Here is a 27,776-nt window from a genome sequence, read left to right as displayed (position 1 = left end):
AAAAATATCGCAACACATTCCTATAAAATAGAGAAGAGGAAGAAGGGGAAGGAAAAGACATGGAACTGCTCTTCTTGTTAGATGGCGCATTCGAGTGGTCCGATCATGAATCAGTATCAATCTACTGTGCTACCGTGGTGTTAACCCCGCCCTTTACTCTTCAATAACACATTTAATTAAACTGTAACTGTTTTAAATATCATTGCGGACCAGATAACATGACATGTAAAGATCGTACGAAATGAAAATTTATTGATATGTTTACTGTTGTCATATGATATTTTTTTCAAATTTTTAGAGACTGCCAGTTTCGCAAATCTTAATTTCTTTTATGTTTATTAGTGGAAGAGTGTTTGTCGTAGCCGAAGTTTTTGTGTAATATGTTATGCTACAAGATGAGAGAGGTACTAGGTGTGTTTCGGTTTCTGTAATTAAAATTTTGTTGGAAGTTAAGGAAACGTTACATATATTTTTTTCCTTCCTTTTCTGGAGCTAGATAATATTTATTAAAAATTTGTTCTATTGGTGTGACTTTTATTCTTTCCATGCTGAAAATATGTCACAAAATATGGAGCTGGCTATATTTATTAAATAATCAAACTACGTACAGTATGACATGAGCAATACGTTTCTGTTCTTTTATTTCTAAAGAAATATCTATTTATTTTTTGCGTATTTAATTTTTATGGAAATTAAAAATCTGGAGCTTCTAAATATCATTAAAGGTTTTTGTTTGATTTATAATTAAATTAGTTTTATGTCAGACAAATAGAGTAGCCACTTGTTTTATATTTCGAGTTCACATTACTCTTTGTTCTCGTTTCTCCTATGCTGCTTATCGGTTTTCGCTTCGTTTTTGGAAATCTTCTCATATATTTTAAAATTATTTATATGATTGTATAATGGCCTTTATAGTTGGGCTAAATTTATTAACTTATTTTTAAAATAATTTGAAAAATTTGATTGTAATTTTAAGGTATGTTTGCATTGGTGAAGAAAAGTGTCAAAGGAAATTTTTTTTCTAGGGAATTTGAAAAAGACAAACTTTCTTTGAAAAGGCGGATTTCTTCTTTTTTGGTAATAGTAAAAAAAATTCTCTGATGGTGACAAATTTTCCGCGAACGGCATGTTTGTGTATATTATGTAGGTCTGCTTTCCAGAAGTTGCCAAATCACCTAAATTTATGATTGGTACTGATCTGGAAGTCTTCCATGGTTAAATTATTGATTTGTCTGTTCCAATAGTCATTGTGTACAAATACTTTTTAGCACATTCGGGATGGTTGTTGGCTTGAACTCAAGGCCGGATTAACCTATAGGCACGTGCCTAGGGCCTACGAAATTCAGGGGCCTACGAAAAACTTGGGAGAAAAAAATTTGTTGACAAAAATAATTTAGCTTTAAAAACAACAAGTGTATTTTGCTAAAATTATGAAGATACATATAAAAATATAATATTTTTTGGTAATAAATTATTTTGCAGAATCTTATGATCTAATATATTACTTTTTCGCGATTTTTGGATTCAACGAAATCTTGTATTATGCTGTCGAATTCCAAACTACGCAAAATGTCGTATTCAATAGACATAAGTGCGAGCGATGCCAAACGATTATTGTTGAACGCAAATAATATTTTATCAATTTTAATCTGGAGAAAGATCTTTCTCCTTCTGCATTTGATCCAAGAATCGACTAATATATTCTTAATGCAATGTGAACGTTAGGAAAAGTATTCACAAGTTTATCTTTAACATTGTTATCAATCGAACTAATCATAATGGTATTATCGATATCAATTGCAATATCGGCAGTATGTCGGTATTGCAGATAAAGTTCGATAAACAAATTTGTAAATTAAAATCCATATTAATAAAAATGTAAAAAAAAATATGCAAGAAAATTTTAGCATATATTTTGAAAAGAGGCAAGGAGAGGAGGGCCCAAAAACGGCTATGCCTAGGGCCTACGAAAGGTATAATCCGGCTCTGCTTGAACTAGTATCAATATGAAAATATCCCCAAATAGGATTTCTTATAAAAAAACATTATATAAAAATGCTAACAATTTAGAAGTTTTATTTAGGTATTATTTTTCCTTTTTGTCAATTGCGTTTTTTTTTTTAATTTTATAGATTGACTCCACTCATCTAAATTAAATGGCTTCTAATTTTGTTCCTATGCTTTCTTCGAGCCCACCTCCTTTGGATGATTGCCCTGATGACGATGACGACGACTTTGGAAATATTCCTTTTGACTCTTCATTTGACAGCCCTGTTGCCACCAGCAAACACAAATCTTACAAAACTGGAGATAATGGTGTTAACAATCTTAGCCTGAAAAACGATTTCCATTCTATATGTTCTTATAACGATTCAGAGTTTTCGAATCACCTGAATGATCTATCCCATGAGGATGAAATAATAAATGTTCATGTAAATAAACAAAATACCTGTGATGAAAGAGAACCTCCTTTTCCCGATTCCCCAACTGATTCCAATGTAAATAAAACGTTTAGTCCTGAATCGGTTAAAAATTCTGTTTCATGTGATGCTTCCTGTGCTTTAAGTTCTGGTGATTCTTATGATGGAGAGGAAACCATTCCAAGCTCAGAGCCCTTACAACTGAAGTTATGTTTAGAAGATGATAATGAGTCATTTGATTCTGTGTCTACCATCCCAGTTGAAACATCAATCAACAGTAAATTATCACACGCAGATCAAAGTAATCCTTGTGGTTTATTCAATAATAGTAATTATGCAGACTGTGATGCCAAATCTGATGAGGCTCAAAATAGTGATATTTCATTCGAGTGTTTTAAAGAAAATAATTTTACTTCCGAAAATTTAGAATTTTCTCTAAAAGAGAGTGGTTGTGTTACCGAAAATTTAGAATTTCCTGTAGATTTTGATGCAGCTGAAGATGATGATTTTGATGACTTTCAGCAGGCATTTTCAAACCAAGCTCAAGTAACTGATATTAATAGTGATATTATTTCTAAAGAAAGCTCATCTCAAAGTAAAATTGATGAGGAATTTAGAACAGATTTTAATAACGTTCACGATTCCGGAAATTGTGATTCTGAGAATGATGAAGATTTTGATGATTTTCAAGGCTTCAGCAAAGCACCTAGTGCCTGCATGGAGAATGGTGTTTCTGAAACTGATTCTAAAGTTCTACAAGGTGATGAGGACTTTCAAGATTTCAGGAAGTGTGACCCAGTAGAAGATGAGGCAGATGAATTTGATGAATTTCAAGGATGTGATGCATCTGAAAATTCTAGTACTCAGGATTTTGCCAATTTTGAATCTGTTTCATTTGAAGAAAAGGCACAGTCAGACTCTCCTCAATTTGCTGACTTTGAAAGTGCTTCGTTTAGTTCTGATGAAATTCGTTCGAATTTAGCTTGTGGATCATCTACTCAGGTCTGTTAAAATATTCATTTTTATAGTATTATATGCAATGCAAAAATGTTTCCCATAAGTAAAATGCATCTTTATTGACTTAGAGCATTGTAGCTATGTATGTTAAGATCTTTTTTACTGCTTAATTTTTATTTTCCCAGTAATCTGGCTATAAGACCTCCTGGTTCTCAATATTTGTGCAAGCTTTTATTGATAAATGTTATCTTTATTTAAACTAAGTGACTCTTTGTCTTTTTATACCTATGTTTTCTATGCTTAAAGTGCAGAGATAAAATTTATACTACAAATAGTTTTTAGCACATTAAACAGTGAAATTTTTGGTTTTAATGCTTTTAATGTATTTACTTAGTGGTGTCATTAAGAATCTTGGTCAAAAATGTAGTATAGGCAATTCACATCAAGAGCTGTTGTGATTCTTTTAATAAAAAAAATAATATTGTTTTAATAAATAATTGTTTTAATAAAAAAATATGACACAAACCAAAATATTTATAATTTTGCTATCATTCTGATAATTTGAAATTCAAAAGGGAATAATTTGAATTGAATGTAAATTAACTGCGTTTATGACCTTTGTATGTTTTTTCTGATAATTTTAATATTTTATAATTATAATTATAATGCATATGATGTAATTTTCTAAGCATTTATAATTATACTCAATACATTTTCGTATCACTTTATGAAGGACAACTCAGATTTTATAGTTATGTTGTAGTTTAAATACAGACACAAGTATGTAATTTCAATAATTTCTTTAACTATCATTTTGGCAGAATTTATGGTCAATTAATCATTAATTAATATTTATTGTAAAATTGAAATTCCAAACTAATCGTTGCCTAATAAAAAATATAAGTGAAGACGGTTTAAAGAAATAAAATGTTAAATACATAATTTTTAATTAATTTCATTTAATTAAGTATTAATTTAACAATTGCGTTTGATTAATAAATTTTTAAATAATTTCTTATTAATTAAAGGAAATAATTTTTAAATTCATTAATCATGCACAATTTTTCTTCAGCCAGTGAGTGAGTCAAAGAGTCTATTGAGCATTCATTGCTGCCAGTTATACATATACTTTTAATATAGTAAATATAATATTTGATAATTTTTATGTGAAATTTTTTTTTCAGGATAAAAGTTTAGATAAAATAGCTACTGTTTTAAATGCTATTTTTCCACCAGTGAGTGAATCTAGTGATGATTGTGATCCGCCTACAGAAATTTTAGAACACAGTAATAAAAGGTATGATTTTTTTTGGAAATTTGTAACTTCAGTTTTAATTACTCATTGACGTTTCTTAATTTTAGTATAATTGTATGTAGAGTAGAGCGCCAATTATCTAAACACCCATTTACTGGATTGTTCAAGCATAATACGTTTTCCCTACTTTCTTCCAAAAAAAGAAAAGAAATCACGCAAAATGCTTTTTTATTTTTAGAATATCTAAAAGGGGTCGAAAAATGACTTCTTTTGGCCATTGCCGACCGAGTAAAGAACCTCATATTCTTCCTTCCCAGTTTCAGTTGTAAAGTTTCAAATAAAGTTACAGAATTTCTAATAAAATTTTAAAAAAATTAAAATTTTTAAGCATGCTGTTTGTAATATGCTATAATAGGCACAACTACAATTACCAATCAAAGGCATAGAAAAAAGTGTAAACATAAGTTACTTAAAAACATTCTCATAGCCATTTTCTAAAGTTTCTCCAAATTTTTCGTTATCTGCTTTGGCTTTGGTTCCATTTGGTCCGGATAATCGGTCTTCTATCAGATATAGCAGTGTTGATTGTATTCCGGGTGTACCCCTGAGTTCCAAGGAATTTTGAGAAACAATTTTTCAGTGCTTTACTATATACATGCTATGCAACTTTCAAAATGTCAGTTCAGATATTTGGCTGAATTGTTAAAAATATTTTATTTTTAATACAGTCGGATCCCGTTTTAGCGAATTCCATGGGACCGAAGCTATTTCTATGCAATAATGAAAATTCGTTATACCGATATTACGAATTTTCAACATAAACAAATATTATTTCGTAACATTGGGATTACTATTCGTATGAAAAATCAATTTACAGTTTTGATATTATATTTTTAATCTAGATTTGGGAAAATATCAATGTAATATTAAAAGAGCACACAAAACTAATGTAAACAATGAATTTATTAACACTTACTAACTAGGCAGATACATAATCAGTAATTTTTTTCTGAACAAATGATTTAGAACCAGTAGAAATTAAAAAATTTTCCAAATTATGCACATGTTCAAACAAAGTATCTGAAAAGTTTTTTTGTGCCGATAAATATCTCTTTACAGCTTCCAAATTAGCCAAGGCTTGTGAAGCTGTAGGTACATTGTTTTCTTCTGGACATTCTTCATCATCGCTGCTGTCCGAAAGTGATTTTTGTTTGTTTTCTTGAATCATACGTACAATATCATTGTCTGTCAATGCTTCGCATGTTCTAGCATCATCATCTGCAGTCAGAAAATCGTCAAGACTGACTTCGTTTGGCACTGATGTTTCTTTTGTCACATGTTCCCATAAAGGCTGCAAATCGATGATGACATCATTAATTTCATCGACTGTTTCATTGTCAATTCCCGAGATTAAATTTGCTTTCTTCCATCCATTACAGATGACTTTTTGGCTAATGTCTTTCCATGCTCCAGCAATCATATCCATTGCTTGCTTTACATCTGGTTTCGTAATTGCTTCTTTGTTTCCGATTTGCACAAGCATACGCCTCAGAAGTTGTGTTCGATACTTTCCCTTTACCACTTTAATTATACACTGGTCAAGAGGTTGTAAAATTGACGTACAATTAGGAGGAAAGTATTCGATGTGAATACATTCCAATTTTGGTGGCTCATTGTGGGGTGAACAATTATCAATAAGAAGCAGAATTTTTCTTTTCTTACGTTTCATATCTTCATCAAACTCAACCAACCACTCATTAAATATTCCAGTCGTCATCCACGCTTTGCGGCTAGATCTATAATCACAAGGTAGTGAATTTACATTTTTTAGGCACCTAGGTTTGGCAGATTTGCCGATAACCATTTTTCTCTTTTCAGTGCCTGACATATTGCAGCAAAACAAAGCAGTTAAACGCAGTTTTGAATTTTTGCCTCCAATGCATTTATCCTTTTTAAATGCCAAGGTTTTGTTTGGTAACAACTGGAAAAAAATTCCCGCTTCGTCTGCGTTGAAAACATCAGAAGGATCATAAGACCTAATTGCATCCGATATTTTTTCTGATTTCCAGTCATTCACAGCTTTTAAATCAACAGAGTTAGCTTCACCACAAATTTGCTTTGCAACAATACCATAACGTTCCTTGAATCGATTCAACCAACCAACACTTGCTTGAAAATTTTCGTTTCCAAAAGTTCTTGCAAATTCTAAAGCCTTTTCACGAATGAGGGGCCCGGAAATTGGAATGTTTCGGGAGCGAATATCCTGGAACCATGTAAAAACAACTGCATCTACATCTTGAAAATTTGAAAGTCGTATCTTTTTTCTATGTGATCCGATCAATGCTGATTGCACTTGCTGTTTCAACTTCGTTCGATTTTTTAAAAAAGTAGATAGAGTAGATGGGGATAGTCCATACTTTGTCGCAACGTCAGCTTTTTTTATCCCATGATCAACTTCTGAAATAATTTCCAGTTTTTCCTTAATGGAAAATTGTTTACGCTTTTGACCACTCATTATGCTTAAGAAGGAAAACAAAATGCTTGCTAACGTTGAAAGCAGACAAACTGATTTAACTGACCTTCTCCTATTGAAGTTGCACACCACTCTGGTAATTTTCTGAAACTTGTTTACACCCCTTTTACACCTTGAGTTCTTAGAACAGCTCTCCCCCCCATTTAGATTGTTGTAATTCAAGGAAGGAATTGTTCTGCTAAGGGTGGTCACTTCTAATCTATCATTCTTGACAAGCCCTTTCAATTGAATAGAATTCCCTCTTTTAAAAGCATGTGTATTTTGACTTCTTAAAACATGAATGAATCAATGCAACGGTCAACTCAGGGTGGTCTCTTTCCAGTGATTCTTTTTTTGACAGGTTTTTCACATTTGAAACTTATTAGTATTTTAAGGGTGATAAAACATTTCATTTCTGAGAACATTTTTGAAGAAATGTGTCTTGTTCATCAAAGAAAATAAGACCTGGTGTTCATTTTCGCCTTCGCTAAATCGGATAATTGATTTCGTAATATCGGTATTTTTATACATTGTTCACATGGAAATACATTTGGGGATTCGGAAAACATTTGTTACTTTGAAATTTTCGCTATTTCGAATTTCGCAAAAACGGGATTCGACTGTATAAATTTTCACTATCACACAATTTTTAATATCTCTCTTCGTGTTTGCATTGTCAAGCTTGAACTGTATATATAACAAGTAATTTTCATTGTCCATTAAATTTTTAGGAATGAAATGTAAAATTAAGAACTTAATATATTAAATTAGATTTTTGTAATTTATTGATTCTGTTTACTTTGCTTTGGTTTTGTAGTTTCTGAATGTCATTATTTTTAACTTACCATTCAATCATACACTTTTTTATTTAATGATCAAATTTAAATATTCTAATGTGCTACAGTAATAAGAAACAATTTCATTGGCATTTTTTATTGTACAAATCATACCAATGATATTAATAAATTATGTTTCCATATTTAAAAATTTTTAACACCATTATGGTGGCAGAAACTACATATTTCTCAAATTTGATTAGAAACAGGATTCTTAATAAATGTTATTAAATTATCTACTAGTATATATTTTCAATATCACAGTTTTGAATTCTAAACATGCTATAGTCCAGGGATTGCGAACCAATGAACCGTGCTCTAAATGGCACGCGACACAATATTTTGAGCACGCCACCCATCAAAAAGTTCACTATGAAGCATATTAACAATTAAATTAAAATTCACAATAAATAAGCAATTTTTAACCAAATAATTAACAATTAATGCTAAAAAACAATTAATAAGCATAAAAAACAAGCTAACAATAAATAACTAGCAAAAAATTAACAGTAATGCTTGAACTAACATCTTACAACCTAGTATAAGTTATTTGTCATCTAATCTGCAACAACAGAACTCACATTGATGTTACTTAAAGTTGAATTATGCATATAACTGAGACATTGCAAAATGTATTATTTTTCATAGTAAGTGAAGAGTTTTGTGTTGATATTATTTAGCATTAATATTTTCCCAATAATCACAAAGTCAAAATTATTTGACGGCACGTCTATGGCCCCATTAAACAATTTTTTTAGAAAAAATGGCACACTGGTGCATCAAGGTTCAACACACCTGCTATAGTCCATCAGACACATCCATGGTTAACATCCATTTAAAAGCTAATAAAACATTTGATTCTAAAAATTATGAGTGTTTTTACTCTCTCTTTTACTCTTGAGGTTTTGTAAAAAATTCATCTCATCTGAAAGTGCACATCTGAACACATGACCTTTGAGTGTGACTCTAAAATAGCCTTTTATCCACATCTTAAAAGCAACTGAATCAGTGGTTATAGGGGAAAAAAATACTATAAAAATTAAAGTTTGTCCTTTCATTTCAGTTTAAATGATACATTTGTACATTTGTTTGTTGAAAAATACAATTTGTTTAGATATCTTTGTGAAATATACCTTTTTTAATACATGGTTGGCTATAATTATAGATATTAACTTATACTGGAAAAGTAAAATGACATACTCAAATGGTGTTTTATTTGCTGTTTAATATTTATGAAATACCTCATTTGAATTGTAATTTGTTGCTTTTTTTGGAGTCAAATTTTGTTCTACGGTAGAAGTTCGATATAACACATGTCTATAAATCACAATTCTCTTTAAATTACATCAACTTTGAGGGCGTAAACAGTGAAAATTTGAAGTTTCAAATGTCTAATTAAGCAAGAACTACTACTTTTTACATTATTTGCTTAATTATTTGTTAAGAGGTAACAATTTCAAAGGACAAATCAAAAGAATATTGATAAATTTGTTTGCCTTTAGTTCTGATGCTGTAGAAAATGTGATTGCTATTGAATTTTTTCTGTAAATAATATTGAAGTGCATATATTTTTGTTTTTAAGTATTAGTATCTAAAAATTATCTTAAAGCATATTATGATTGATTTGTCCCATACTAATATTGTTTCCATGCTTAGAAATTCTATAAAATGCGAAGCCTCATATTTTACGATCTGTATTATAAAGATCTACTGTGTATAGTAATAATATTAAAACTTACTGTCAAAAAAATCTTACCCGATATAATTCAATTCGTAAAAATTTGAATATTTCAGCCATAGGCTATGGGAGAAACTGCATGAAGTTGAGCAAGCCCCAAGCCTTCGTTTTCAGTGGGGTGTGTCACACTCTTTTCAGCAACTTTTGCGATCTATAAATGTTGATTATCACAGTATTGTAAGTATATTTTTCTCATATTTTGTTTTTTTATGAATGTTCCGATGCACGTATAGAATAAAAAAGAAAATTCTGAAAATAAATTTGGAATTGGAAGTTATTGTTTATAAATTAAATTATTTTACAGCATTTTATTGATGCTTGTAATATTATTTAATTTTCTTGCTATTTTGTTTTTTTGGTTCAATGAAGATAACTTAAATGTTTTTTTTTTTTCAAAGTAACTTAGTTTTTTTATTTTTTATTTATTTATTTAAGAAATGGCTAAAAAGAACTTAAAATTCATGTGTAAGTGCCCCTTTTTCAGCAAAGATTTTTCGGAAAATTACTGTTTTTTAAATTTTATCTTATATTTGATGTTTTTGCATGCATTTATTGTCAATATTAAATATTTTATATTAGTTGAATATGTGTTTTTTTTTTTTTAAATTTGTACACACATTTTTTAATTCACTCATATGGAATTAAATAGTTAAAAAAAATCTGAATGTTATGGCTACTTAAATTCTGAATCAATTAAGTTCTTTTTGTAAAAAAAAAAAAAAAAATATGTAACTTTTAAATCACTCACTGAAAGTTTTAATTATTGCCATATAAAAAAAAGAATTGTGTATTTTTAAAGATAAGTCTTTACTTTTAAGTTAAAAGTCAAGTTAGTTAAAAATGGAAAAAGTATTATTTTTCATACATGTTTGATAATGATACAATAACGAATAAAAGTTTTTAAATGATTAAAAATTAAGTTTATGTTGAGTTATATTGTAATGCTTAGCTGTTTATGGTTCTTTCACCAAAAACTGAATGACAACAATTAAAAACATGTTTATTCAGAAATATGCTTTTATTATCTAATATTTTTTCTTTGTATACATTTATTTTTTATTCAAACTTTACAAAAAAATACAAATTGGTGTCAGAATTTTGAAGTTGAATTTTTTTCTTTTAACACAACTAGTTTTTTGTTATTATATTTTGCATATGTTGATACAGATGTTACCATCAGGCCACTGTGTTAGTTGTGTGCAGTATTATCCTATATGCCAGGAAATGTCAGGTTACACATTTTGAGTTGAAAGATTTTGTTCGCAAGGAATTTTACTTTATCTGCAAAACACCTGTATCTCAAGATCAATAAATTGAGCACCTGTGTAATGGATTGAATTGAATACCTTACATTTATAAAATGAAATGAAGTTTCTTTTCTTGCATTGTTTCTCTTATGATATTCAGGGTTTTAACTGAGGGCTGTAATCAAATTTAAAGCTTTAGGAAAATGCTAAAATGTTTCTTGAATACTATTCTTACATACCATTTTAAATGTTTTTTCTTTTCTTTTGTAAACAGATTTTAAAATTCAATTATGACATAATTAAATAAAATATAATACGATACACAACAGCTTGTAAAACTTTTTGAAATATTAAATAATTAAATAATCAATTAATTAAATAATTAATTACATGATACATGCATATAATTGGGAGAAAACAAGTTTAACTCAAAGCCCTACGAACACACTGTCACAAGTTAATTAGGGAGACAGGGCACTTACTGTGTTAATACTGAAAGAAATATTTTGAAAATTTAAAGTAATTTGAAACTTCTTTGCTGTAATTTATATTAGTTTTTTATGGTTGTAGCTCCTATATATATAACTGCTTTATATCAAGCTTATATAGTACTTTATTTGAACTATATTTCAATCCACCTCGTGCACCATCACTTTTCCAACTGATTTATATTTACACATTTTACATAACATTTTTTGCAATGTCTGAAAAATCTATTCTAACCAAAACCATGATATGATGCTTATTGAAATATTTGTTCTCTAAGTTCAATTCAGTTCTTCAAAAAAAAAAAAAAAAACATGTGTTTTAGGGCTATTTTCCCTTAAATATTAAAAAATATATTCTCTTATATATTATTGAAATGATCATTCATTGCTCAGATGGATTAACGTTGTTGTTTTGAGTGTGTTAATCTCAATTATTTGAAAAAATTATAAAAATACAGATAACTACAGCTGAACCAAGTGCTGCTATACTTAATTTTGAGATTTTTCTTAGAGTACAGTTATTTGATTTGTGCAATGAACAGCTCATATAAAGCTAATATAATCAGACAAATTATTATTATAATCTATTTAGTACTTGAAATATGAAAAGATTAATATTTCATGCATTGCCTTGACATCTTTTTGAATGACTTAATGGCAAATAACAAAGTAAATAATGATTAATATTGCCCGTATTGCCTTGGCGTTCTTTATAATGTCTAAAGAAAAATCTTAGAGCATTTTATGCAACTACTAGACAATTTATATATAATTTTAATATTTCTTACATTTCCCAAAGAGCATTTGTCATTCTATTGAATGTTTAGTCTTTTTATACAATGACTAAACAGGGTACATTATAATTGTCATATTTTTTCATCTGTTAAGAATCATCAGACATATTCAATAACTAGAAATTCTACAGAATATTGGCATTAAATAAATTTATGGTTACATTTATGATATTTATTTGAAATATGTCTAATACTTATGTAATTGCGTAAAAAAAACTATTTGCTTTATTCGTTATTTTATTACCAAAATTTATAAAAAAAAATAAAATGAGTAAAGAATGCATGTGTTATAGATAAATTATACTATAAATGGATTGTAATAAATACTTTTACTATTTAATGTTTTGTTTTCATCTGTTTCTATAACCTGACTTTTTTATTTGAGAAAGGTAAGACATTTTTTAAATTTTTTTCTTCTTCTAAAGAAATATTGTAGTTTTGTTAATATGTAGCATTATAGTTATTGAAAAAGTAACTCAGCCTTTTATTGTTGTTAGCTGCGCACTTCGTCCGTCCCAATATTCGCTTCAAGTCTAAGTCTTCTAGAACCAGTAAAGGGTCAAGCAAAAATAGTTAATGCAGAATCAGAAGATAGAAGGAAAACCCAGAATTTAAACGTAAGTTTATTTGTAATTACTTTTTTGTTTATCTTTATGTTTGACTCAGTTTTAAAATATCTATTACTGAGTCAATGTCATTTAAGTTATTATTTTTTTAAAAAGTTTTTTAATAATTTAATTCCTGGTAAATAGCATTTTTATTTAACGTTAGTCTTTCAAGACCAAATTTTAGTGTTTGAAAGTTTTTCAAAATGTATTCTAAAAGTTTTTTTGAATGTGTTATTTAATAATTAGAATTTTGTAATAATACTAAATAATTATAAATTTTTTTTAAAGAGAAAAATACAAACAGATGAATTATAATTGCTTTTTAGTTTTAAATTGTAACAATTCTGAGAATTGTGTATTTTAGGAGCATCATCGTAAGAGTAATATATTTTTATAGTGGATTTTTGAATAAAGATCTCTTATAATCTTATGTGTAATTAAACTTTACCTTGTATGAAAATCAATTTGTTGTTGACCAAGCTTATACATATTTTTCCCTTGAAGTGTTTAGATCAAATTACTTATTTTAATTTTAAAAAAAACATAAGCAGTGTTAAAGGAGATTATATGTACAATATTTTTTTAAATAAATTTTAAACGTAACTCTTAACAGTAAGAAAATTGCTCTTGCAAAGAAAATTGCTAAGAGAGTTGCTCTTGCATTAAATTATAAAACTAACTTCTTTTAAAATTTTTATAATATAATTTTTGGGTTTATATTGACTTTTAGAACTCGATATATTTGTAATGACAAAGATGTTTAAAAATTTTGAAGTAAAAGGTATGTACAGTTGGATTCTGCATTAAAAATTGTTAATTTATATCGATGAAGAGGATGGTTTATTGATTATCACTACTTTGTTTGATTACTTCTCTGAGTTTTAAATTTTTAAGCTTATATAGTTTGAAAAAATAATTTAAATGAAGAGCTAAATGGATGAAGGTTCTCTAAGTGACTATTAAGCGAATTTAAATAAATGAGTTTTTATCTATTGTTCTTCGTTGCATGATGAACAATCTTCATGCTGTGAGATAATATTTTTCTCTTTTGAAATGATCTAATAGGCATTATCTCGGAATCCCTAACGCTCATTTGAACTCATCCTGTCTTAGCATTCAAACTATTGGTCTTTTTAACCTATAAATGGAGGTTTTCTAAGGTTGTGGAGATCAGTTAGTTGCAAAATGCACTTGGAAGCTTCTTTCATTCTTGAAACATTTTTGCGATTTTCACTCAGTTCCTTTATCTTTTAAAGTTGCAAAATATTTGCTTACGTAAATGAGATTGAAAAATCAAATATTTCCATGACAATTTTGGGAAAATTTCTTCAAAAGTATCACTTAGAACTTTTTACCTTTAAGCTCTTCAAATATGCATACATTATAACTTATTTTAGTTTCTGCAATTTTAATGAATTTTCTAGTTTGTATAGGTATTTAATTTTTTCTCCAGTCATTAATTATGATTCATGAAGTGCACATTATCTCTTACCTGTGAATTTAATATAGAACCCTCCTTCACTCTCCACTGGCACATATTGTTTAAAACTTTCTCTTCATTTACCATATTGTTAGTGTTTTATTCCTCAAACTGCTTGATGCATGGCAATTGTGTTTCCATTTTCAAAATCTTTCATTCTTTTGAATAGGGGCTCTATTTAATTTTTTAGGTTCTCTGTTCTGTCTTTGCTTATTCCATGTTTAGTGCAACGTTGCATTTTAGCATTATATCAGCTTTTTCCTTTGTTCTTCTAATAATGGTCCAGTTGAGAAGTTTTTATTTTCCTTAATATAATTTTGAACCTTACCCATCTTTTATGTAATTGAAGATTATTTTTTCCTTTCTAGAGTTTTACTGCATCTCTCAAATCAAAAAAGTAAGAACTAAGCTGTCTTTGCTTTTTCTTTGTAAATTAATTAAAGGAGTAAAACAGTCTTAATTATTTTGAATTGTTAGTTGCTGTACTTGAAGCTCAATTGTTAGTTGCTATTGCTCATTTTATTGCCCAGGGATATTACAGTTTAGTTAACTTTTAGGAAAAATTAAATAATAAATTTTTGTTTTATATAATTTTTCCATAAAACTTAATTTTTTCTCTTACTTAACTTAACTTAAAATTTGCTCTTACTATTTATAATGAATTCTGGCATAGATTTACAAATGTATGCCTAAAAAGTTACGGAACATGTTCATGTAGTTCATGTTGTAAACTAAAAAAAAAAAAAAAAGAATAATTATTTTTTTCATTTTATTCGGTTTTCTAAGATTTAATGAAGACCTGTTTATTTGTTTTCTTTTTCTTCTAAGATTTCTCTAAATTTTTGAAACATGTCAATTTTTAACAAAGCTGTTTTGCATAAAATTTCTTTATGAAATTCTGTTCTGCATTCTTACAGGACTTTCTATGATTTATACAACTTAAAGTGTATGTTTTTAAACGCACTTTCAAGTAATTTTTTCATTTACATTGCTCAAGAATAATGAGAGTTAATTTGTAACAGAGTTTGTTCTTATTCTGTGTTTTGCATTTGAAAATTTTAATTGTCTTTTTTTACTTGCTTTTTTAAGATTTTCTTTTTACATTTACTTTTCCAGAATATTTTCTGAGTAAATATTTTCATATAAGGTCAAATTCTATAAACAAAGTAAATTAAATGTAACTAATTTTGTATTTTTTAATTTTTTAATTAAGGTTTTTCTTCCAACAAGTTCAGTTTTTTTATTTGTTTTGGAAATTTTTATGCTTATTTACCTTTTAAGGGTGGATTTTTAAAATTTTTAATTTTCTAACTGCATTTTTAAAGTAAAAGTGTTAATTTTCTATCAGGAAAGGGGCTATTTATAATAGATATTATTCCTTAGCTGTAGATTGCCGTGTTTTCTTCATGTCCATATTTTTGATGAAGCATTAAGATTTTCTTTTTACATTTATTTCCTCCAAGGCGGCAAGTTAAATTTGTTTACATTGAAATCAATCTTATAAATTTTTGGTTTCGTTGTAAGATTAGTTTATTTTTCTTAATCAACATTTGTATCAAACAGAAACATTTCTAAAGTAAATGCTTAACCATTCTAATTTCAAGAAGGAGATGTAATTGTCTGTTTCTGAGTTAATGTTTTTTTTAACTGTTTCTAAGATTTGTTTCTTTTTCTTCTTATCAATATTTACTGAGATCTTAAATATTTGTTACAAAGTTCATATTTTTTAGCTGTAATTTATATTTGGAAACTTTATCCATGTTTTTCATTTGCCCATTTTAAGATTCGTTTATTTCGTTGACGCTTTTTACTGAGGCCTTTTTAAAATATTTTTTTTTTTTTCAAGATAGAATTGTTACAGAGTTTGTGTTCCTTAATTTTCTTTTTAAATTTTATCCTGCTTTCTTATTTACTTACTTTAATATTTTAATTTTCTTAAAATGGATATTTTCATTTTAAAAGATTTCATCACATTTAAGCTTTTATGAAGGAGATGAATATATTTTCATTTGTATTTATTTCTTTGTTTTTCACATTTAATATTCAATTTTTATCTGGATTATCCGGTCAATGGGTTTTTGATTATAGAAGTTGTATTCTATTTGCTATTTTACCCTAAATGTTTTAAAGTTATTGAGTGTGACTTCTATTTCTTTAGTTTTGATTGCAAAAATGTAGTTTTAGTTTGAATGTAGTTTTAATTGTTAGGAACATGCTAAAGTATATTTTATTCACTGAATAATAAATTTTTTGCACAGTCTACTTGATTCTCAACCTTCACCCCATGGAGTTTCTTCTTAGACCTAATTAATTTCATTATTCCAACGTTACATTGTTTTGTTTATTTCTTTTTTTAAGGTTAATCAAAATTTAATATGTAATCAGATATTTTTTAATTGTCAAAGGCAAATATTATGAAACAGAATGATTGCCGGTTTTAAATTGCATAAAAAGGAGAGTTTAATTAAAAATGTTTGAAATTTTATTTAATGTGTAGCAAGCTGAGTAGTAGTAGAAATTTTTTTTCTTTTTCTATAGCTTGAGATAGATTCTTTGTGGGGGAAGCAGAGTTTGCGCATTGAAAGGAAAATATTAGTTCGAAGTCGATGGCATTTGAAAATGACTAAAGTTCCATTTCTTTCTGGCATTGTTTAAAATGATTTATTGATTTTAATTTTCCTTTTTAGATTTAAGATATACATTAAAAAATTAATTCTGGAACTAATAAATTTTTTATAATTTACACTTGTAACACTTATTAAATTGATTTTGACTAACCCATAAGCAGTAATTTCAGTCCATGTACAAATTATCCATGCAAAATATTTAAATGGCACCAAGGTGCTTAGCATTTTTGAAAAGTGCTTAAAGGTGCTTTGTTATAGGGTGTTTTTAAAAAGTGCTTAATTTTCCCTTTTCGAAAGAAAGATTTTTTTCTTTACCATGTCGATTTTCGCCACGCATTCTGCAAAAGCGCGGTTTCCACATTGTTCTATTCAATGTTTTCACAATTCATTCAAACACAATGCATTTTAGCTTACATTCGGTCTGTAGCTTATGAAAACTCAAGTCATTTTACATGTTAATGAAATACTTGCAGGTCCGCATGTGAGTATACTGAACTGGGTTCGGTAAGATTCTTGCTCTCACATGTGCAACTCATTTGTAAGATATTCTCAATTTCTGGCTTAATTTTCCACCCTCTGAAATCAAACCGAAAAATCTCTCGTTCTTTTTGTGGTGACTAATATAATTAGGAAAAGAGTTCTTTGTCAGAAACTATATATTTAATTATGATCATGTAAAGTCTTACAAAATTATTTTGTTTTTGTTAATGTATATGGTGCTTTAAAATAATTTTTAGTGCTTAAAAAGTACTTAAAAGGTGCTTATTTTGTGTTGAAAGATTTGGTTATGTAATGTTGCATCTTGGATTTTTAATATTTTGTCAATTTTGAAGTGACTAAATACTGAATTTGAATGAAATGACTAAATACTGAATTTGAATGAAACGACTAAATACTGAATTTGAATGAAATGACTAAATGCTGAATTTTAATAAATACAAGTTATAATTAATACAATACATAATTAATACAATCCCTAATAAATACAGTACATAATTTTAGGACCCAATTCCACCTGTAGAATTTGACTGGACCAGCAGTGGTCTCGTGAATCCTTTAGACTCCGGACAAGCTGCTTCAGTGCTTATGGATCTTTCCTTTCTTGCCACCTCTGATACTGCTACCTCTCCTTCAAATGACAACCATAGTGAGTTTTTTTTCATTTTAATTTTTTTTTAAAATTTCATATTGCTGGTAAAGCATTCGACAAACCCTTTTATATCCGGGTAGACACAGAACAAGGGAAAGTCGTGGAATTTTATCAATGTAAAAGAATCAGGGAATTCAAAATGTAGTAATAAAAGGTTGCGACTCTTCAGGGAGAACAGTGAAAACCTGAAAAATACTAAGAATTTAAAAATCATATAAAATAACGGAAAAAATTCAGGGGACTTTGAATTTTTATTTACTAACTGGAAAAAATACAAGAATTTTTTTTTCTTATTTTGATCTTTTAAAAAATGTTGACCTCACAAATCAAACTATGAGGTATTTAAAGATAGTTCTGCTATGCTATAAAATTTCGTTTACTATTGCATTATTTGTTTTAAGTATTTTGAGCTGTTTCTTATTTCTCTGACCCTTGCAGCAAAATAACTTGATCCCTTATTGGGCCAATATTCACAAATCTTGGCTCAATAAGGGTTTAAAGAGCTATTATTTTCCCGATATTTGCCTGAAATAGAATTGTCCGATTTACCCTATATTTTACAGCCCCTTTATAACCAATATAGGCTCTATATAGAATTAACAGATTCACTCGATATTTTATATTCATTAACCAGCCAATATAAGCCATATGTTGCCCCCTATAAAATCCGATATTTCCCCTATATACGACCAATATTAAAAAATATAGACATCCCAATATTGGTTTTTTGGTGCATATACATATAGGACACATATTGAGCCAATTTTAAGCCCAATTGATCTCAAGGTAAAATTGTTGCTAGGGGAACTTTCCCACCAATTAAAACTAGTACAGTTATCCTTATATAGCTCATATAAGAATACCGGGAATATTATGTACTAGGAAAACACAGGAATTTTTTTTCCAGATTAGAGGGGCACCATGTAATAGAGCAAAGTATAAGGTGCAGGTTGCAATGAATAAATAGCAAGCCATAAATAGCAAGTCTATTTCATGAAATTTACTCCATGCTCAAAAACATTACTGTCTATTGTTTAGACTTTTGTCCAAATGTATTGCTAGAAATTTAATGTTATATTAGAAAAATAAAACCTTTGCCTGCTGTTTGGGCTGATTCTACACTAACAGCTTAATTTTTTGTCTGCTTAAAAATAATGTTTCTGTAGTGCATTTTGAAGCTCATCAAAAGTGAAGTTAAATGATAAGAGATCTGGATTGAGGGGTGGATGAGGGACTCAAGACTTTTATTGCTTTGACTGTGTTGTTATGTTGCTGTTACGTTGACCAAACTGCAATTTGCAACAAGTTTGATTGCGAGTCCCTTTCAGACACTGAATGAATAGACTGAGAGAGCTGCTTGGTTCCTTTCCTTTAGTATTCTTTTCATAACTGGTATTGCTACCTAAAATCACACACAAAAAGTTTTTGACACACCAACAACTACATTCCTGGCTGTCTCAATTTTTCTGAATAAAATAGTTTTGGTTTGGTATAATGCCTCCCAGTGTCATAATTTGTAGACTTTACGTAGTACATGGCATTCCCTTGTGGAGACATTATCATAAAACAAATAGTCTTTTTTGTGAATAGCCACAGAACGAGGTAAAGTCAAAGAATTTTATCAATAAAGAAAAAACAGGAAAATGTCAGAGAATTGAACTAAAATTCTTGAAAGTTACGGAAAATGAATAAATAGATGTGTAAAAGTAAAGCATTCTCATAGCAGTCCGTTGTGGGCCAGGAGATCGTGGAGGTTCCAATTTCGTGACCAACAGTATGATTGTGACAATGGATCAGCACTGTGCACAGGCCACCTTTACTTCACATACAAGCTGGTACCCATTGATCTAAAGCTGGGTGAGCTTTAAGCCGCCTCTGTGGATTGGTCCCTACTTCTTCACAATAACAGTTCAGGACCCTGACCACTTAGCCATTGTGGCTTTAAAGTTTATGTACTTAAAAGTTAATGTTTTATCCCCAGTTAAATTGATTAAAAGAAATTATTTGTCTTCAACCGTAATGGCATGTTCAAGTATCTTGTATTGTATTTTATGTTTTGGAGTAAAGAATAACATAATATTTTATGCCATAGGTTACAAAATCAGAAAAATTTGATGAAGTCAATCTGTAAAAAAAATCAAAGAATTTTTTCAAGTGTTTGTGACCACTATGCACTAATAACATGTTAAATTCTTTATAGGTTTTGAGAATGAGCTTTTGAAACCTAGTCCTCTGCCTGCATGTTCTGAAAGCTTGAATAAAACTCTTATATTAGAAGAACTTCTTTCAAAAAATGTTTGTTCGCTCCCAAATTCAAAAACTGCCCACCGTCCACCAAACATAAGTGAAGAAGCAAACTCTGTGCTGGACCAACTTCCTGATCTTTCATTTATGCGAGCAAAGGTTTTGATGTTTCCTATATCTAGCAAAACTTGATAATGTGTATATACTAACATGTATAAGTGTTGTAAAAATTTGTTTATAATGTATATTGAACATATAATGTAAAGAGATATTATTTAACTTATGTTAGTTGTATATCCTTTTTAGATTTATATTACTAACAAAAACTAACAAAAATCTGACTCATATTAAGCTACTGACATTATGGCCCTGGGAAAAAGGATCTTTTACTCTTCAAAATTGTAAAATTAATATAATACTTAAATAAACATAATATTTTTTTTATTTTTTTTGCGAGAGAGATAGGTTTTAAGTTTTATTATAGATATAAATAGTGATATGACTAGTCTTAACTTACATTTTCACTATTATGCTACCTATATCTACATACCATTTTTATTTAAGTTCAAATTCCGTAACTAATTATGGATATGAATTTACAACTTATTTTATTTAGTTTGATACTTAAATTGATACCTTAGCTGTAAAATAATTAACAAACAGCAAAATAACAGCCAATATAGGTTCTATATCGGCCAATGTAGGTCCTGTATTGGTAAAATTGTTTATATATATATTTTTTTTAAATTTTAAAACTATATAGAATGTCAGCACACATAAAAAGCACTTAAATTTTAGTTTAAAATGATAATTATTTATTCAATAATTGAAAAACAAAGTGTTTTCAAGATGTTCAAATTAAAGTGTCTGTTTAAAATTTGATTTAATAGCCAAACTATGTAAATTATGTTTAGTCACTCTCCACCCCATTTAAATAAATTTTATTTAATAAATTATGCATTTTTATAAATTTAAGCATTTGTTTTTTATTGTGCTAGAACTTGTTTACTTTGTTTTACTGTTTTAATTGCTACATTACTCTGTACAACTTAATGCTTGAAATTAAAATGACAGCAAATCATTGCATTGAAATTTTAAAATGAGTTGAAATAATTTAAAAATATTTTGCTAAATGTCAATTGTTAAAATTTCAAGATTAACAGCTTTTGTTTCTAAAAGGTTTATTATCCAAATAGTATTATTAAAACTTTAATTTTGGTACATTTATCTAGAAGTGTGATATATATATTTAAATTATGTTTCAAAATTTTTAGTATTAAATAAAATTTTGCTACTATGTATTATTTTGCTTATATTTAAATTCTATGATTTTATTTTTAGTATGGTGAAGTATATTTTTAATTTTCTTTTATTCTCTTTTAAAGCAAAACTTTTTTTTTACAAAATAGCAATTAACGTATATTTATGTTATATTATGGATATCTATATTATGTTGCAATATATATACATTCATTGTTCTATATATTGGAATTGTGCTTAAAAGAAATCGCTTATAATTTTTGTATATTTCCCTCCTTTTTTAAAGAAAGAATATTTGCTTATAACATTAATTCTATTGCGTAAGTGCAGTTTATATTTTCATTCATTTATTTTCTCTTTTCATTAATTATCAGTAATTATCTAATTTATTTCCAAAAAAGATATCTTTGATAAACATAATGTTAAAATTCTTTTTATCTATTTATTTTGTCTAGAACCTCATAAAGAAGGCTTATATATATATTCTAGAATGGCTTATTGATGTATGCATACAGTAATGATGCATTCTATTTAAGTATCATGTAGCTTTTATATTATTATTTTGACATCCAAACCTTTTATCTGTATTTACGGTGAAACCTGGTTAGTGAAATCTTATTTGGAAATTTGGGTTTAAAATTTTTCCTGGTTGAAAAGCTTTCTCGGAATGTAAATTTTTCTTCCAAACCTTATTTTTTTATCACAAAAAAATATACCAATGTCTTTAGAAATAAGACATATTTCAAAATCCATTATTGCAATTGGATTCTTCGGGAAAACCTCTGGTCACAGTCTTTTGACTTTCACACTTGTTTCAGAAAATCATGTGTCATGATTGAGAATCATAGAGGATACTATTGATGTAACAGTTAAACATGAAGAAATAAGTATTTGAAATTCGTAGTGTATCGGATTCTGTTAATGGTTTAAAAATCTTTTTCATTTTTTTTAAATATTTAAAATGGCGACTGAAGATTTCATGATATTTTCAACTACAGATTGTCAAAGATGGTGAAAAAAGACCTATTTTTTACTTTATTAGAATTGGTTTTAGTGTGTACTTTCTTTATTAATGTTTAAGTTAGTTAATAAAGTTGATATTCAACTAGAGTCATTCAATCTGTGAATTATAACTCAAATAAGAACTTCTATACATCAGTTTTATTATATATAAACATACTTTTATGATAATTTTAATTTACCCTTTTAAAAAGTTTTATTGTTTAAAATTTTCTTTCTTTCTTTCTAATAAAAAAAAATTCTCTAACAGGTTTCACTGGTTATGTATTATAGGATATTTTTTTTTTAAAAATCAAGCATTAAAAAACATTTTAAAAAACTAAACAACTTTTCTCAACTAATCTGCGAATAGTATAAGAAGTAATTTTCATTTTTTAAAAAACCCATCAACTCTATATTTTGCTTACATTTGGTTAAATGTTTATGAGAAAGCTTGAAAGCCATGAAGTTTAGGGAAAGATAGTTTTGATTTTGAATAAATAAATAAACATTTATTTAATTAAAAAAAATATTTTTAATTGACTTGGTACTACATAAACTATGCTGTTTTCTATATAGAAAATTGGTGGTAATTGATTTTCCTAAATTTGTGGTTGAGTGATATTAATTGAAAAAATAATAAAACTTTCTTTTTATGGAAAAGTTGGTGAAAAATTTTCAATAATTCTTGCAATCTTTTAAAAGAATATTGATTTCATTTCGATGGGAAGATAGATAAAGCTGGTTTTGAAAATGAATAATTAATTTTTTATTTATTAATATTGTTTCTCTAAAAAAATTATTTTTTTATAGTTTGAAGTGCATAACTTGCTTTAATAGTCAGTCTTGCTTTCTTTTGAAACAAATCAATTCTCTTAAAATTTTTACCTTCAGAATCTCAGTTAAGTATTCTTATTCCATTCTAAATCTGTGATTTACATTAATTTCTTACATTGTATTTTTTATTTGCATCGATTGTGTTTTTTGTGTGTGTGATGATAGCAAGCCTTTTCATTTTCGATATGAATATATTTGTCTCAGGCTCGGTAGCTAGTAAAATATGTTTAACCCTTTATAAAGCTGAAGTATGTTCCCTCAAACTTTAGTAATTTTTAAAGGCCCATTGGAAGTTTTCTTTTCACATACAGTTTGTGCGGCCATTTGTTAACTCCAAGAAAATTATACATGTACATTTAAACTTCGCTCCATCCTTTCTGCATCTTTAGTTTTCCTATATGCGTCCCATACTCATAAATTCGGATACTATAAACACAGAGTTTATAAATTTGGTTATTTATACACACAAAAGCACTAAGTTGATGGTCAATTCTTAACTCTAGGTAAATTTTTGTAATTCTCACCCCCTTTTCCACCGAAAACAAAATGGTCTTAAAAATCAAATTAATTTTACTAATAATCTAAATGAATATTTTTTTGTAAGTCTTTCTGGATCTGAAAAATATTTTAATTTGACATTACTGGGAAAAAAATGGCTCTAAAAAGGGCTAATCTGGATCCATTATGCAATAAATTCTGTGGACCACCTCCTGTTCATATGCTAGTTGGGCGAAATTTTTAACTTTTAGTTGAGTAAATTGTGTTTGTTTTAATAATGAAACAATTTGAGGATAGGTCAGTTAACTTTGCTAAATCACTAATTGTCTGCTTTTTGGATTTACGTCTTGTAAAATACTTTTACTTATTATTCTAGAAATTTTTTAATCTTATTTGCTGTTGATTGTAGTAAATATTTATTGTTACTTGTTTAAACAAAGCTTTTACTAATTTTTGGTTTTTTGTTAATATTTCATCTTTGTATTTTTGAATATGTTGCTTTTTATGTATAAATTATATATATATACTGTATATATCGAAGAAGAGAGTTTAGGTTTAAGTGATTGTTCTAGAGCTAATTATGAATTATTTTATAAGAAAATAATTAATACTACATTTATAGTTGAGCATTTAATTAATTTATTTCAAGCTGTATAATATTCATGCCCTTAAGTGCCATTAAAATAATTTGAATTAAGAATAAATGAATAATTTTCTTGTAATTCCTTGTAAAAAAGGTTGTTTTTTATGAAGTGAAACACAATAGTTTTATAATGACTGAATAATGTAACCTGTCTTTTTTCAATAAGTTTTAATTTTTATTAATTTTTTTGAAAATGTAAGAATTGTCTTTTATTTTTATAAAAAATATTACAATTTCTTACTCACAATTATGAAGCAAAATTAATATATGAGGCATTTTTCTTTTCTTTCTTTTTTTTAAAGTAGCTAGAATATTACCCCTTTTCTTAGCTTTTTTTTTTCATATTTCCAATTCTAAATAATTAAGCAAAATAAAGCCATGGATTTTTTTCTTTTATCTATTTTTACTCAATTTTTTTTAAAAAATACTCAGTGTTTAAGTTTTAAAAAAAAGGGCTTTTAGTGATATTTTGTGCTTTAATTTCGATATTACTGGTGGCAGCTTGAAGCTTACCCAACTTCAGATCAATGGGTACCATCTTGTTTGTGAAGTAAAGGTGGCCTGTGCGCAGTGCTGACCCTATTGCCGCAATCTGTGCAAGTTTTTTTTATCTGCTTTCGTACAAGGCATTTTACAATTTATACAACTTAAAGTGTATGTTCTTAACTGTTTTAAGTAACTAATTTAAAAGTATTGAGAGTTAATTTGTAGTTATTCCATATTTCACATTTGAAAATTTTAATTGCCTTTTTTTATTCATTTTTCTAAGATTTTCTTTTTATATGCTTTTCCAGAACATTAAAAAATTATATTGCAAAAAAAATTATATGCTTATTACTATATTGTATGGTGAACAAAAGGTATTTTTCTTTGTTTTCTAATATTAAAAATCATTATATAGCTAATTTCTGGTTTAAAATAATTTGTTTAATGTATTGTTTCATGTATCTGTTTCATGTAAGTTTAGACGTTTTAGTTTTGCAAATGGTCAGTACGATGGTATCAGTGATACAGGATTGACAGGCTATTTATTGACTACCCCTTGTAACTATGATCCCTAATTACAAGTGGAAATTTAAGTTTTATGTAAATACCTTCTGAGTTATTATATTAGCAAAAACTAAACTAAAAAATAGAAGTATGAACAATTTTTCTTTGAATTAATTTGAGGAAATAAAAAACAATTATAAATCTCTGAAATAATTTTAAGTTACAAAATTGGTATTGTGATGCATATTTCGATGGTAGTGATATTTTTCAAACTTTTTTTTCAACACATATTTTGAAAAAGCTTTAATTTAAAATTCTATTTTTCTTTTGTTGCCATAGTTTTTATATTCTTCTGTGCTTTTAAATCTTTTGAAATGCTTTTTTTCCCTTCTTTCTAAGATTGTATTGAAAATAGTCATTCACTATTTTTAGTTACAACTGCCGTTCACTTTTCATGATGCAGCTGACTTAATTGTTCTTACTGCTGGGTTTGTTTAGACAAATTTCGTTTATCTATTTTGCCTTTTTGTTGATTTTTTTGATCATTTTTTCTTCATGGATTATTTTTCATATTTTGAAAAAGACTAGTGTTGGATGATATCAAAATTTCAGTATTGCAATACATTGTCAGATAACATCGATAATTTTCCAATTGAATTAATTTACATTCTTTTCATGTTGATCATTATTTTTGTTAATCTAAAGAAATGTCTTATTTCCTAGGCTTGCTTATTGCCTAAATTTAATCTGTTAAAATATCTCAATTCTAAATATCTAGGGGGTGATACTAGCCTAGAAAAACAACTAATTTATGTTACGTTACATAACATTAAATTTCAACTATGGGAAACTTTTACATAACATTAAATTTCAATTATGGGAAACTTTTACATAACATTAAATTTCAACTATGGGAAACTTTTACATAACATTAAATTTCAACTATGGGAAACTTTTACATAACATTAAATTTCAACAATGGGAAACTTTTACATAACATTAAATTTCAACTGTGGGAAACTTGTTTGAATTACCTTGGCAATGAAAGGACAGAAGTTAATTAAACTTATTAATATTTTATTATTGTGAAAAGCATTGTTTGTATGTTTGGGATCTCTTTTAGTGAGGGGAAAAACAGATCTGTCATTTGTTTTGCATGTACAATGTGCCAAACCATACTAAGATCAGATATTTTTAGCATCATAAGCAGCCTTGGAATAGAAAACTGAATTTTAATGTCGTGAAGGATGGTATTGTGTCTTTAAAATGATTCAATACTATGCAATAATAGTAATAATTAAAAAAAAATTATTTTAGATTCTCATTTTTATCATTCATTTTATTGTAATTAAAAAGTAAAGACACATAATTGGTGATTATAATGAACATCTTTCACTTAGGAAAACATTAACAGGTTTTTAATTCTCTACTAAAGTTTCAAAGCTAAATTAGAAGATACTTAAAATTTTTAAACATGGTATGTCAGATTTTATATTTAAAGCAAGCTTTTTATTTCATAAGTTTACTTTATCCAGATGTAACCAAAAGTATTGAATGAAAATAGCAAACAGCTTCATATATTGTTTGCATGGAAGATGTTACTAACCTAACAAATGCAATAGTTTTTTTTAATAGTTTATTTGAGTATAATATGTCAGCCTGATACTTAACAGTGAAGTTACTAATCATTCAACTTAGATTTTAGTAATCTTGGATCTGAAACTCAAATTTGCTGATAATATAATATTTAATAGCTATATCTGTCTGTCCTTACATTTATCGACTAGTTCAGGTTTTAATGACCTAAAATTTTCCTGAAAGTGTACTTAAAAGAGAAGTTAAGTTTTAATCAAGAAATATTATTTCTTTCCTAAATTTGTTTAAAATAGATATTCTTTGAGACATGATTTTTAACTAAGTTTAAAATAAATAGCAAATGAAGAACAAAATTTTAGAAAAATATCATTTAAGCAAATAACCAAATACCAATACCTTCAGAATGTAAAAGCCAACTGTCCTAAAATGAAAAAAATATATTCCAGAGTCTAAGAAAAATACCGTAATTTTTTTTTTCCTCAATAAATACCCTTTAAGTCCAAAACTGCAACTGTCTGCAAAATTTCCTTATTTATTAAAATTATTATTTTTTTTTAACCCACATTCAAAGAAACTTTTATCTTCATCAGCTATTAA

General features: G+C 27.6%; 1 protein-coding gene across 2 annotated transcripts; it reads left to right on the top strand.

Moving 5' to 3' along the window:
* Window positions 1–178: 178 nt before the first annotated feature.
* On the top strand, window positions 179–20,736 carry LOC107451873 (uncharacterized). Of its 2 annotated transcripts, none has more exons than XM_016068105.4 (7): window positions 179–411; window positions 2,133–3,422; window positions 4,562–4,674; window positions 9,775–9,895; window positions 12,745–12,864; window positions 17,965–18,109; window positions 20,313–20,736. In XM_016068105.4, the coding sequence occupies exons 2-7, from the start codon at window positions 2,157–2,159 to the stop codon at window positions 20,546–20,548; spliced, it is 2,001 nt and encodes a 666-aa protein (XP_015923591.3). In that variant the 5' UTR covers window positions 179–411; window positions 2,133–2,156; the 3' UTR covers window positions 20,549–20,736. The 2 variants fall into 2 exon arrangements, with proteins under 2 accessions (XP_015923591.3, XP_015923592.3); XM_016068106.4 differs by having other exon boundaries at window positions 202–404.
* Window positions 20,737–27,776: the final 7,040 nt, after the last annotated feature.

This window comes from Parasteatoda tepidariorum, chromosome 4, assembly GCF_982258835.1.
Source record: "Parasteatoda tepidariorum strain Cologne lab strain chromosome 4, Ptep-v5.0, whole genome shotgun sequence".
NCBI lineage: Eukaryota > Metazoa > Arthropoda > Arachnida > Araneae > Theridiidae > Parasteatoda > Parasteatoda tepidariorum.
The sequence above is the reverse complement of the archived record's forward strand: the minus strand, read 5'-3'. Positions and strand labels throughout refer to the sequence as shown.

Coding starts and splice junctions, on each gene's coding strand:
- LOC107451873 (XM_016068105.4), top strand. CDS start 2,157: ATGGCTTCTAATTTTGTTCCTATGCTTTCTTCGAGCCCACCTCCTTTG. Junction 3,423..4,561: donor CTTGTGGATCATCTACTCAG/GTCTGTTAAAAT, acceptor TTTTTTTTTCAG/GATAAAAGTTTAGATAAAAT. Junction 12,865..17,964: donor GGAAAACCCAGAATTTAAAC/GTAAGTTTATTT, acceptor ACATAATTTTAG/GACCCAATTCCACCTGTAGA.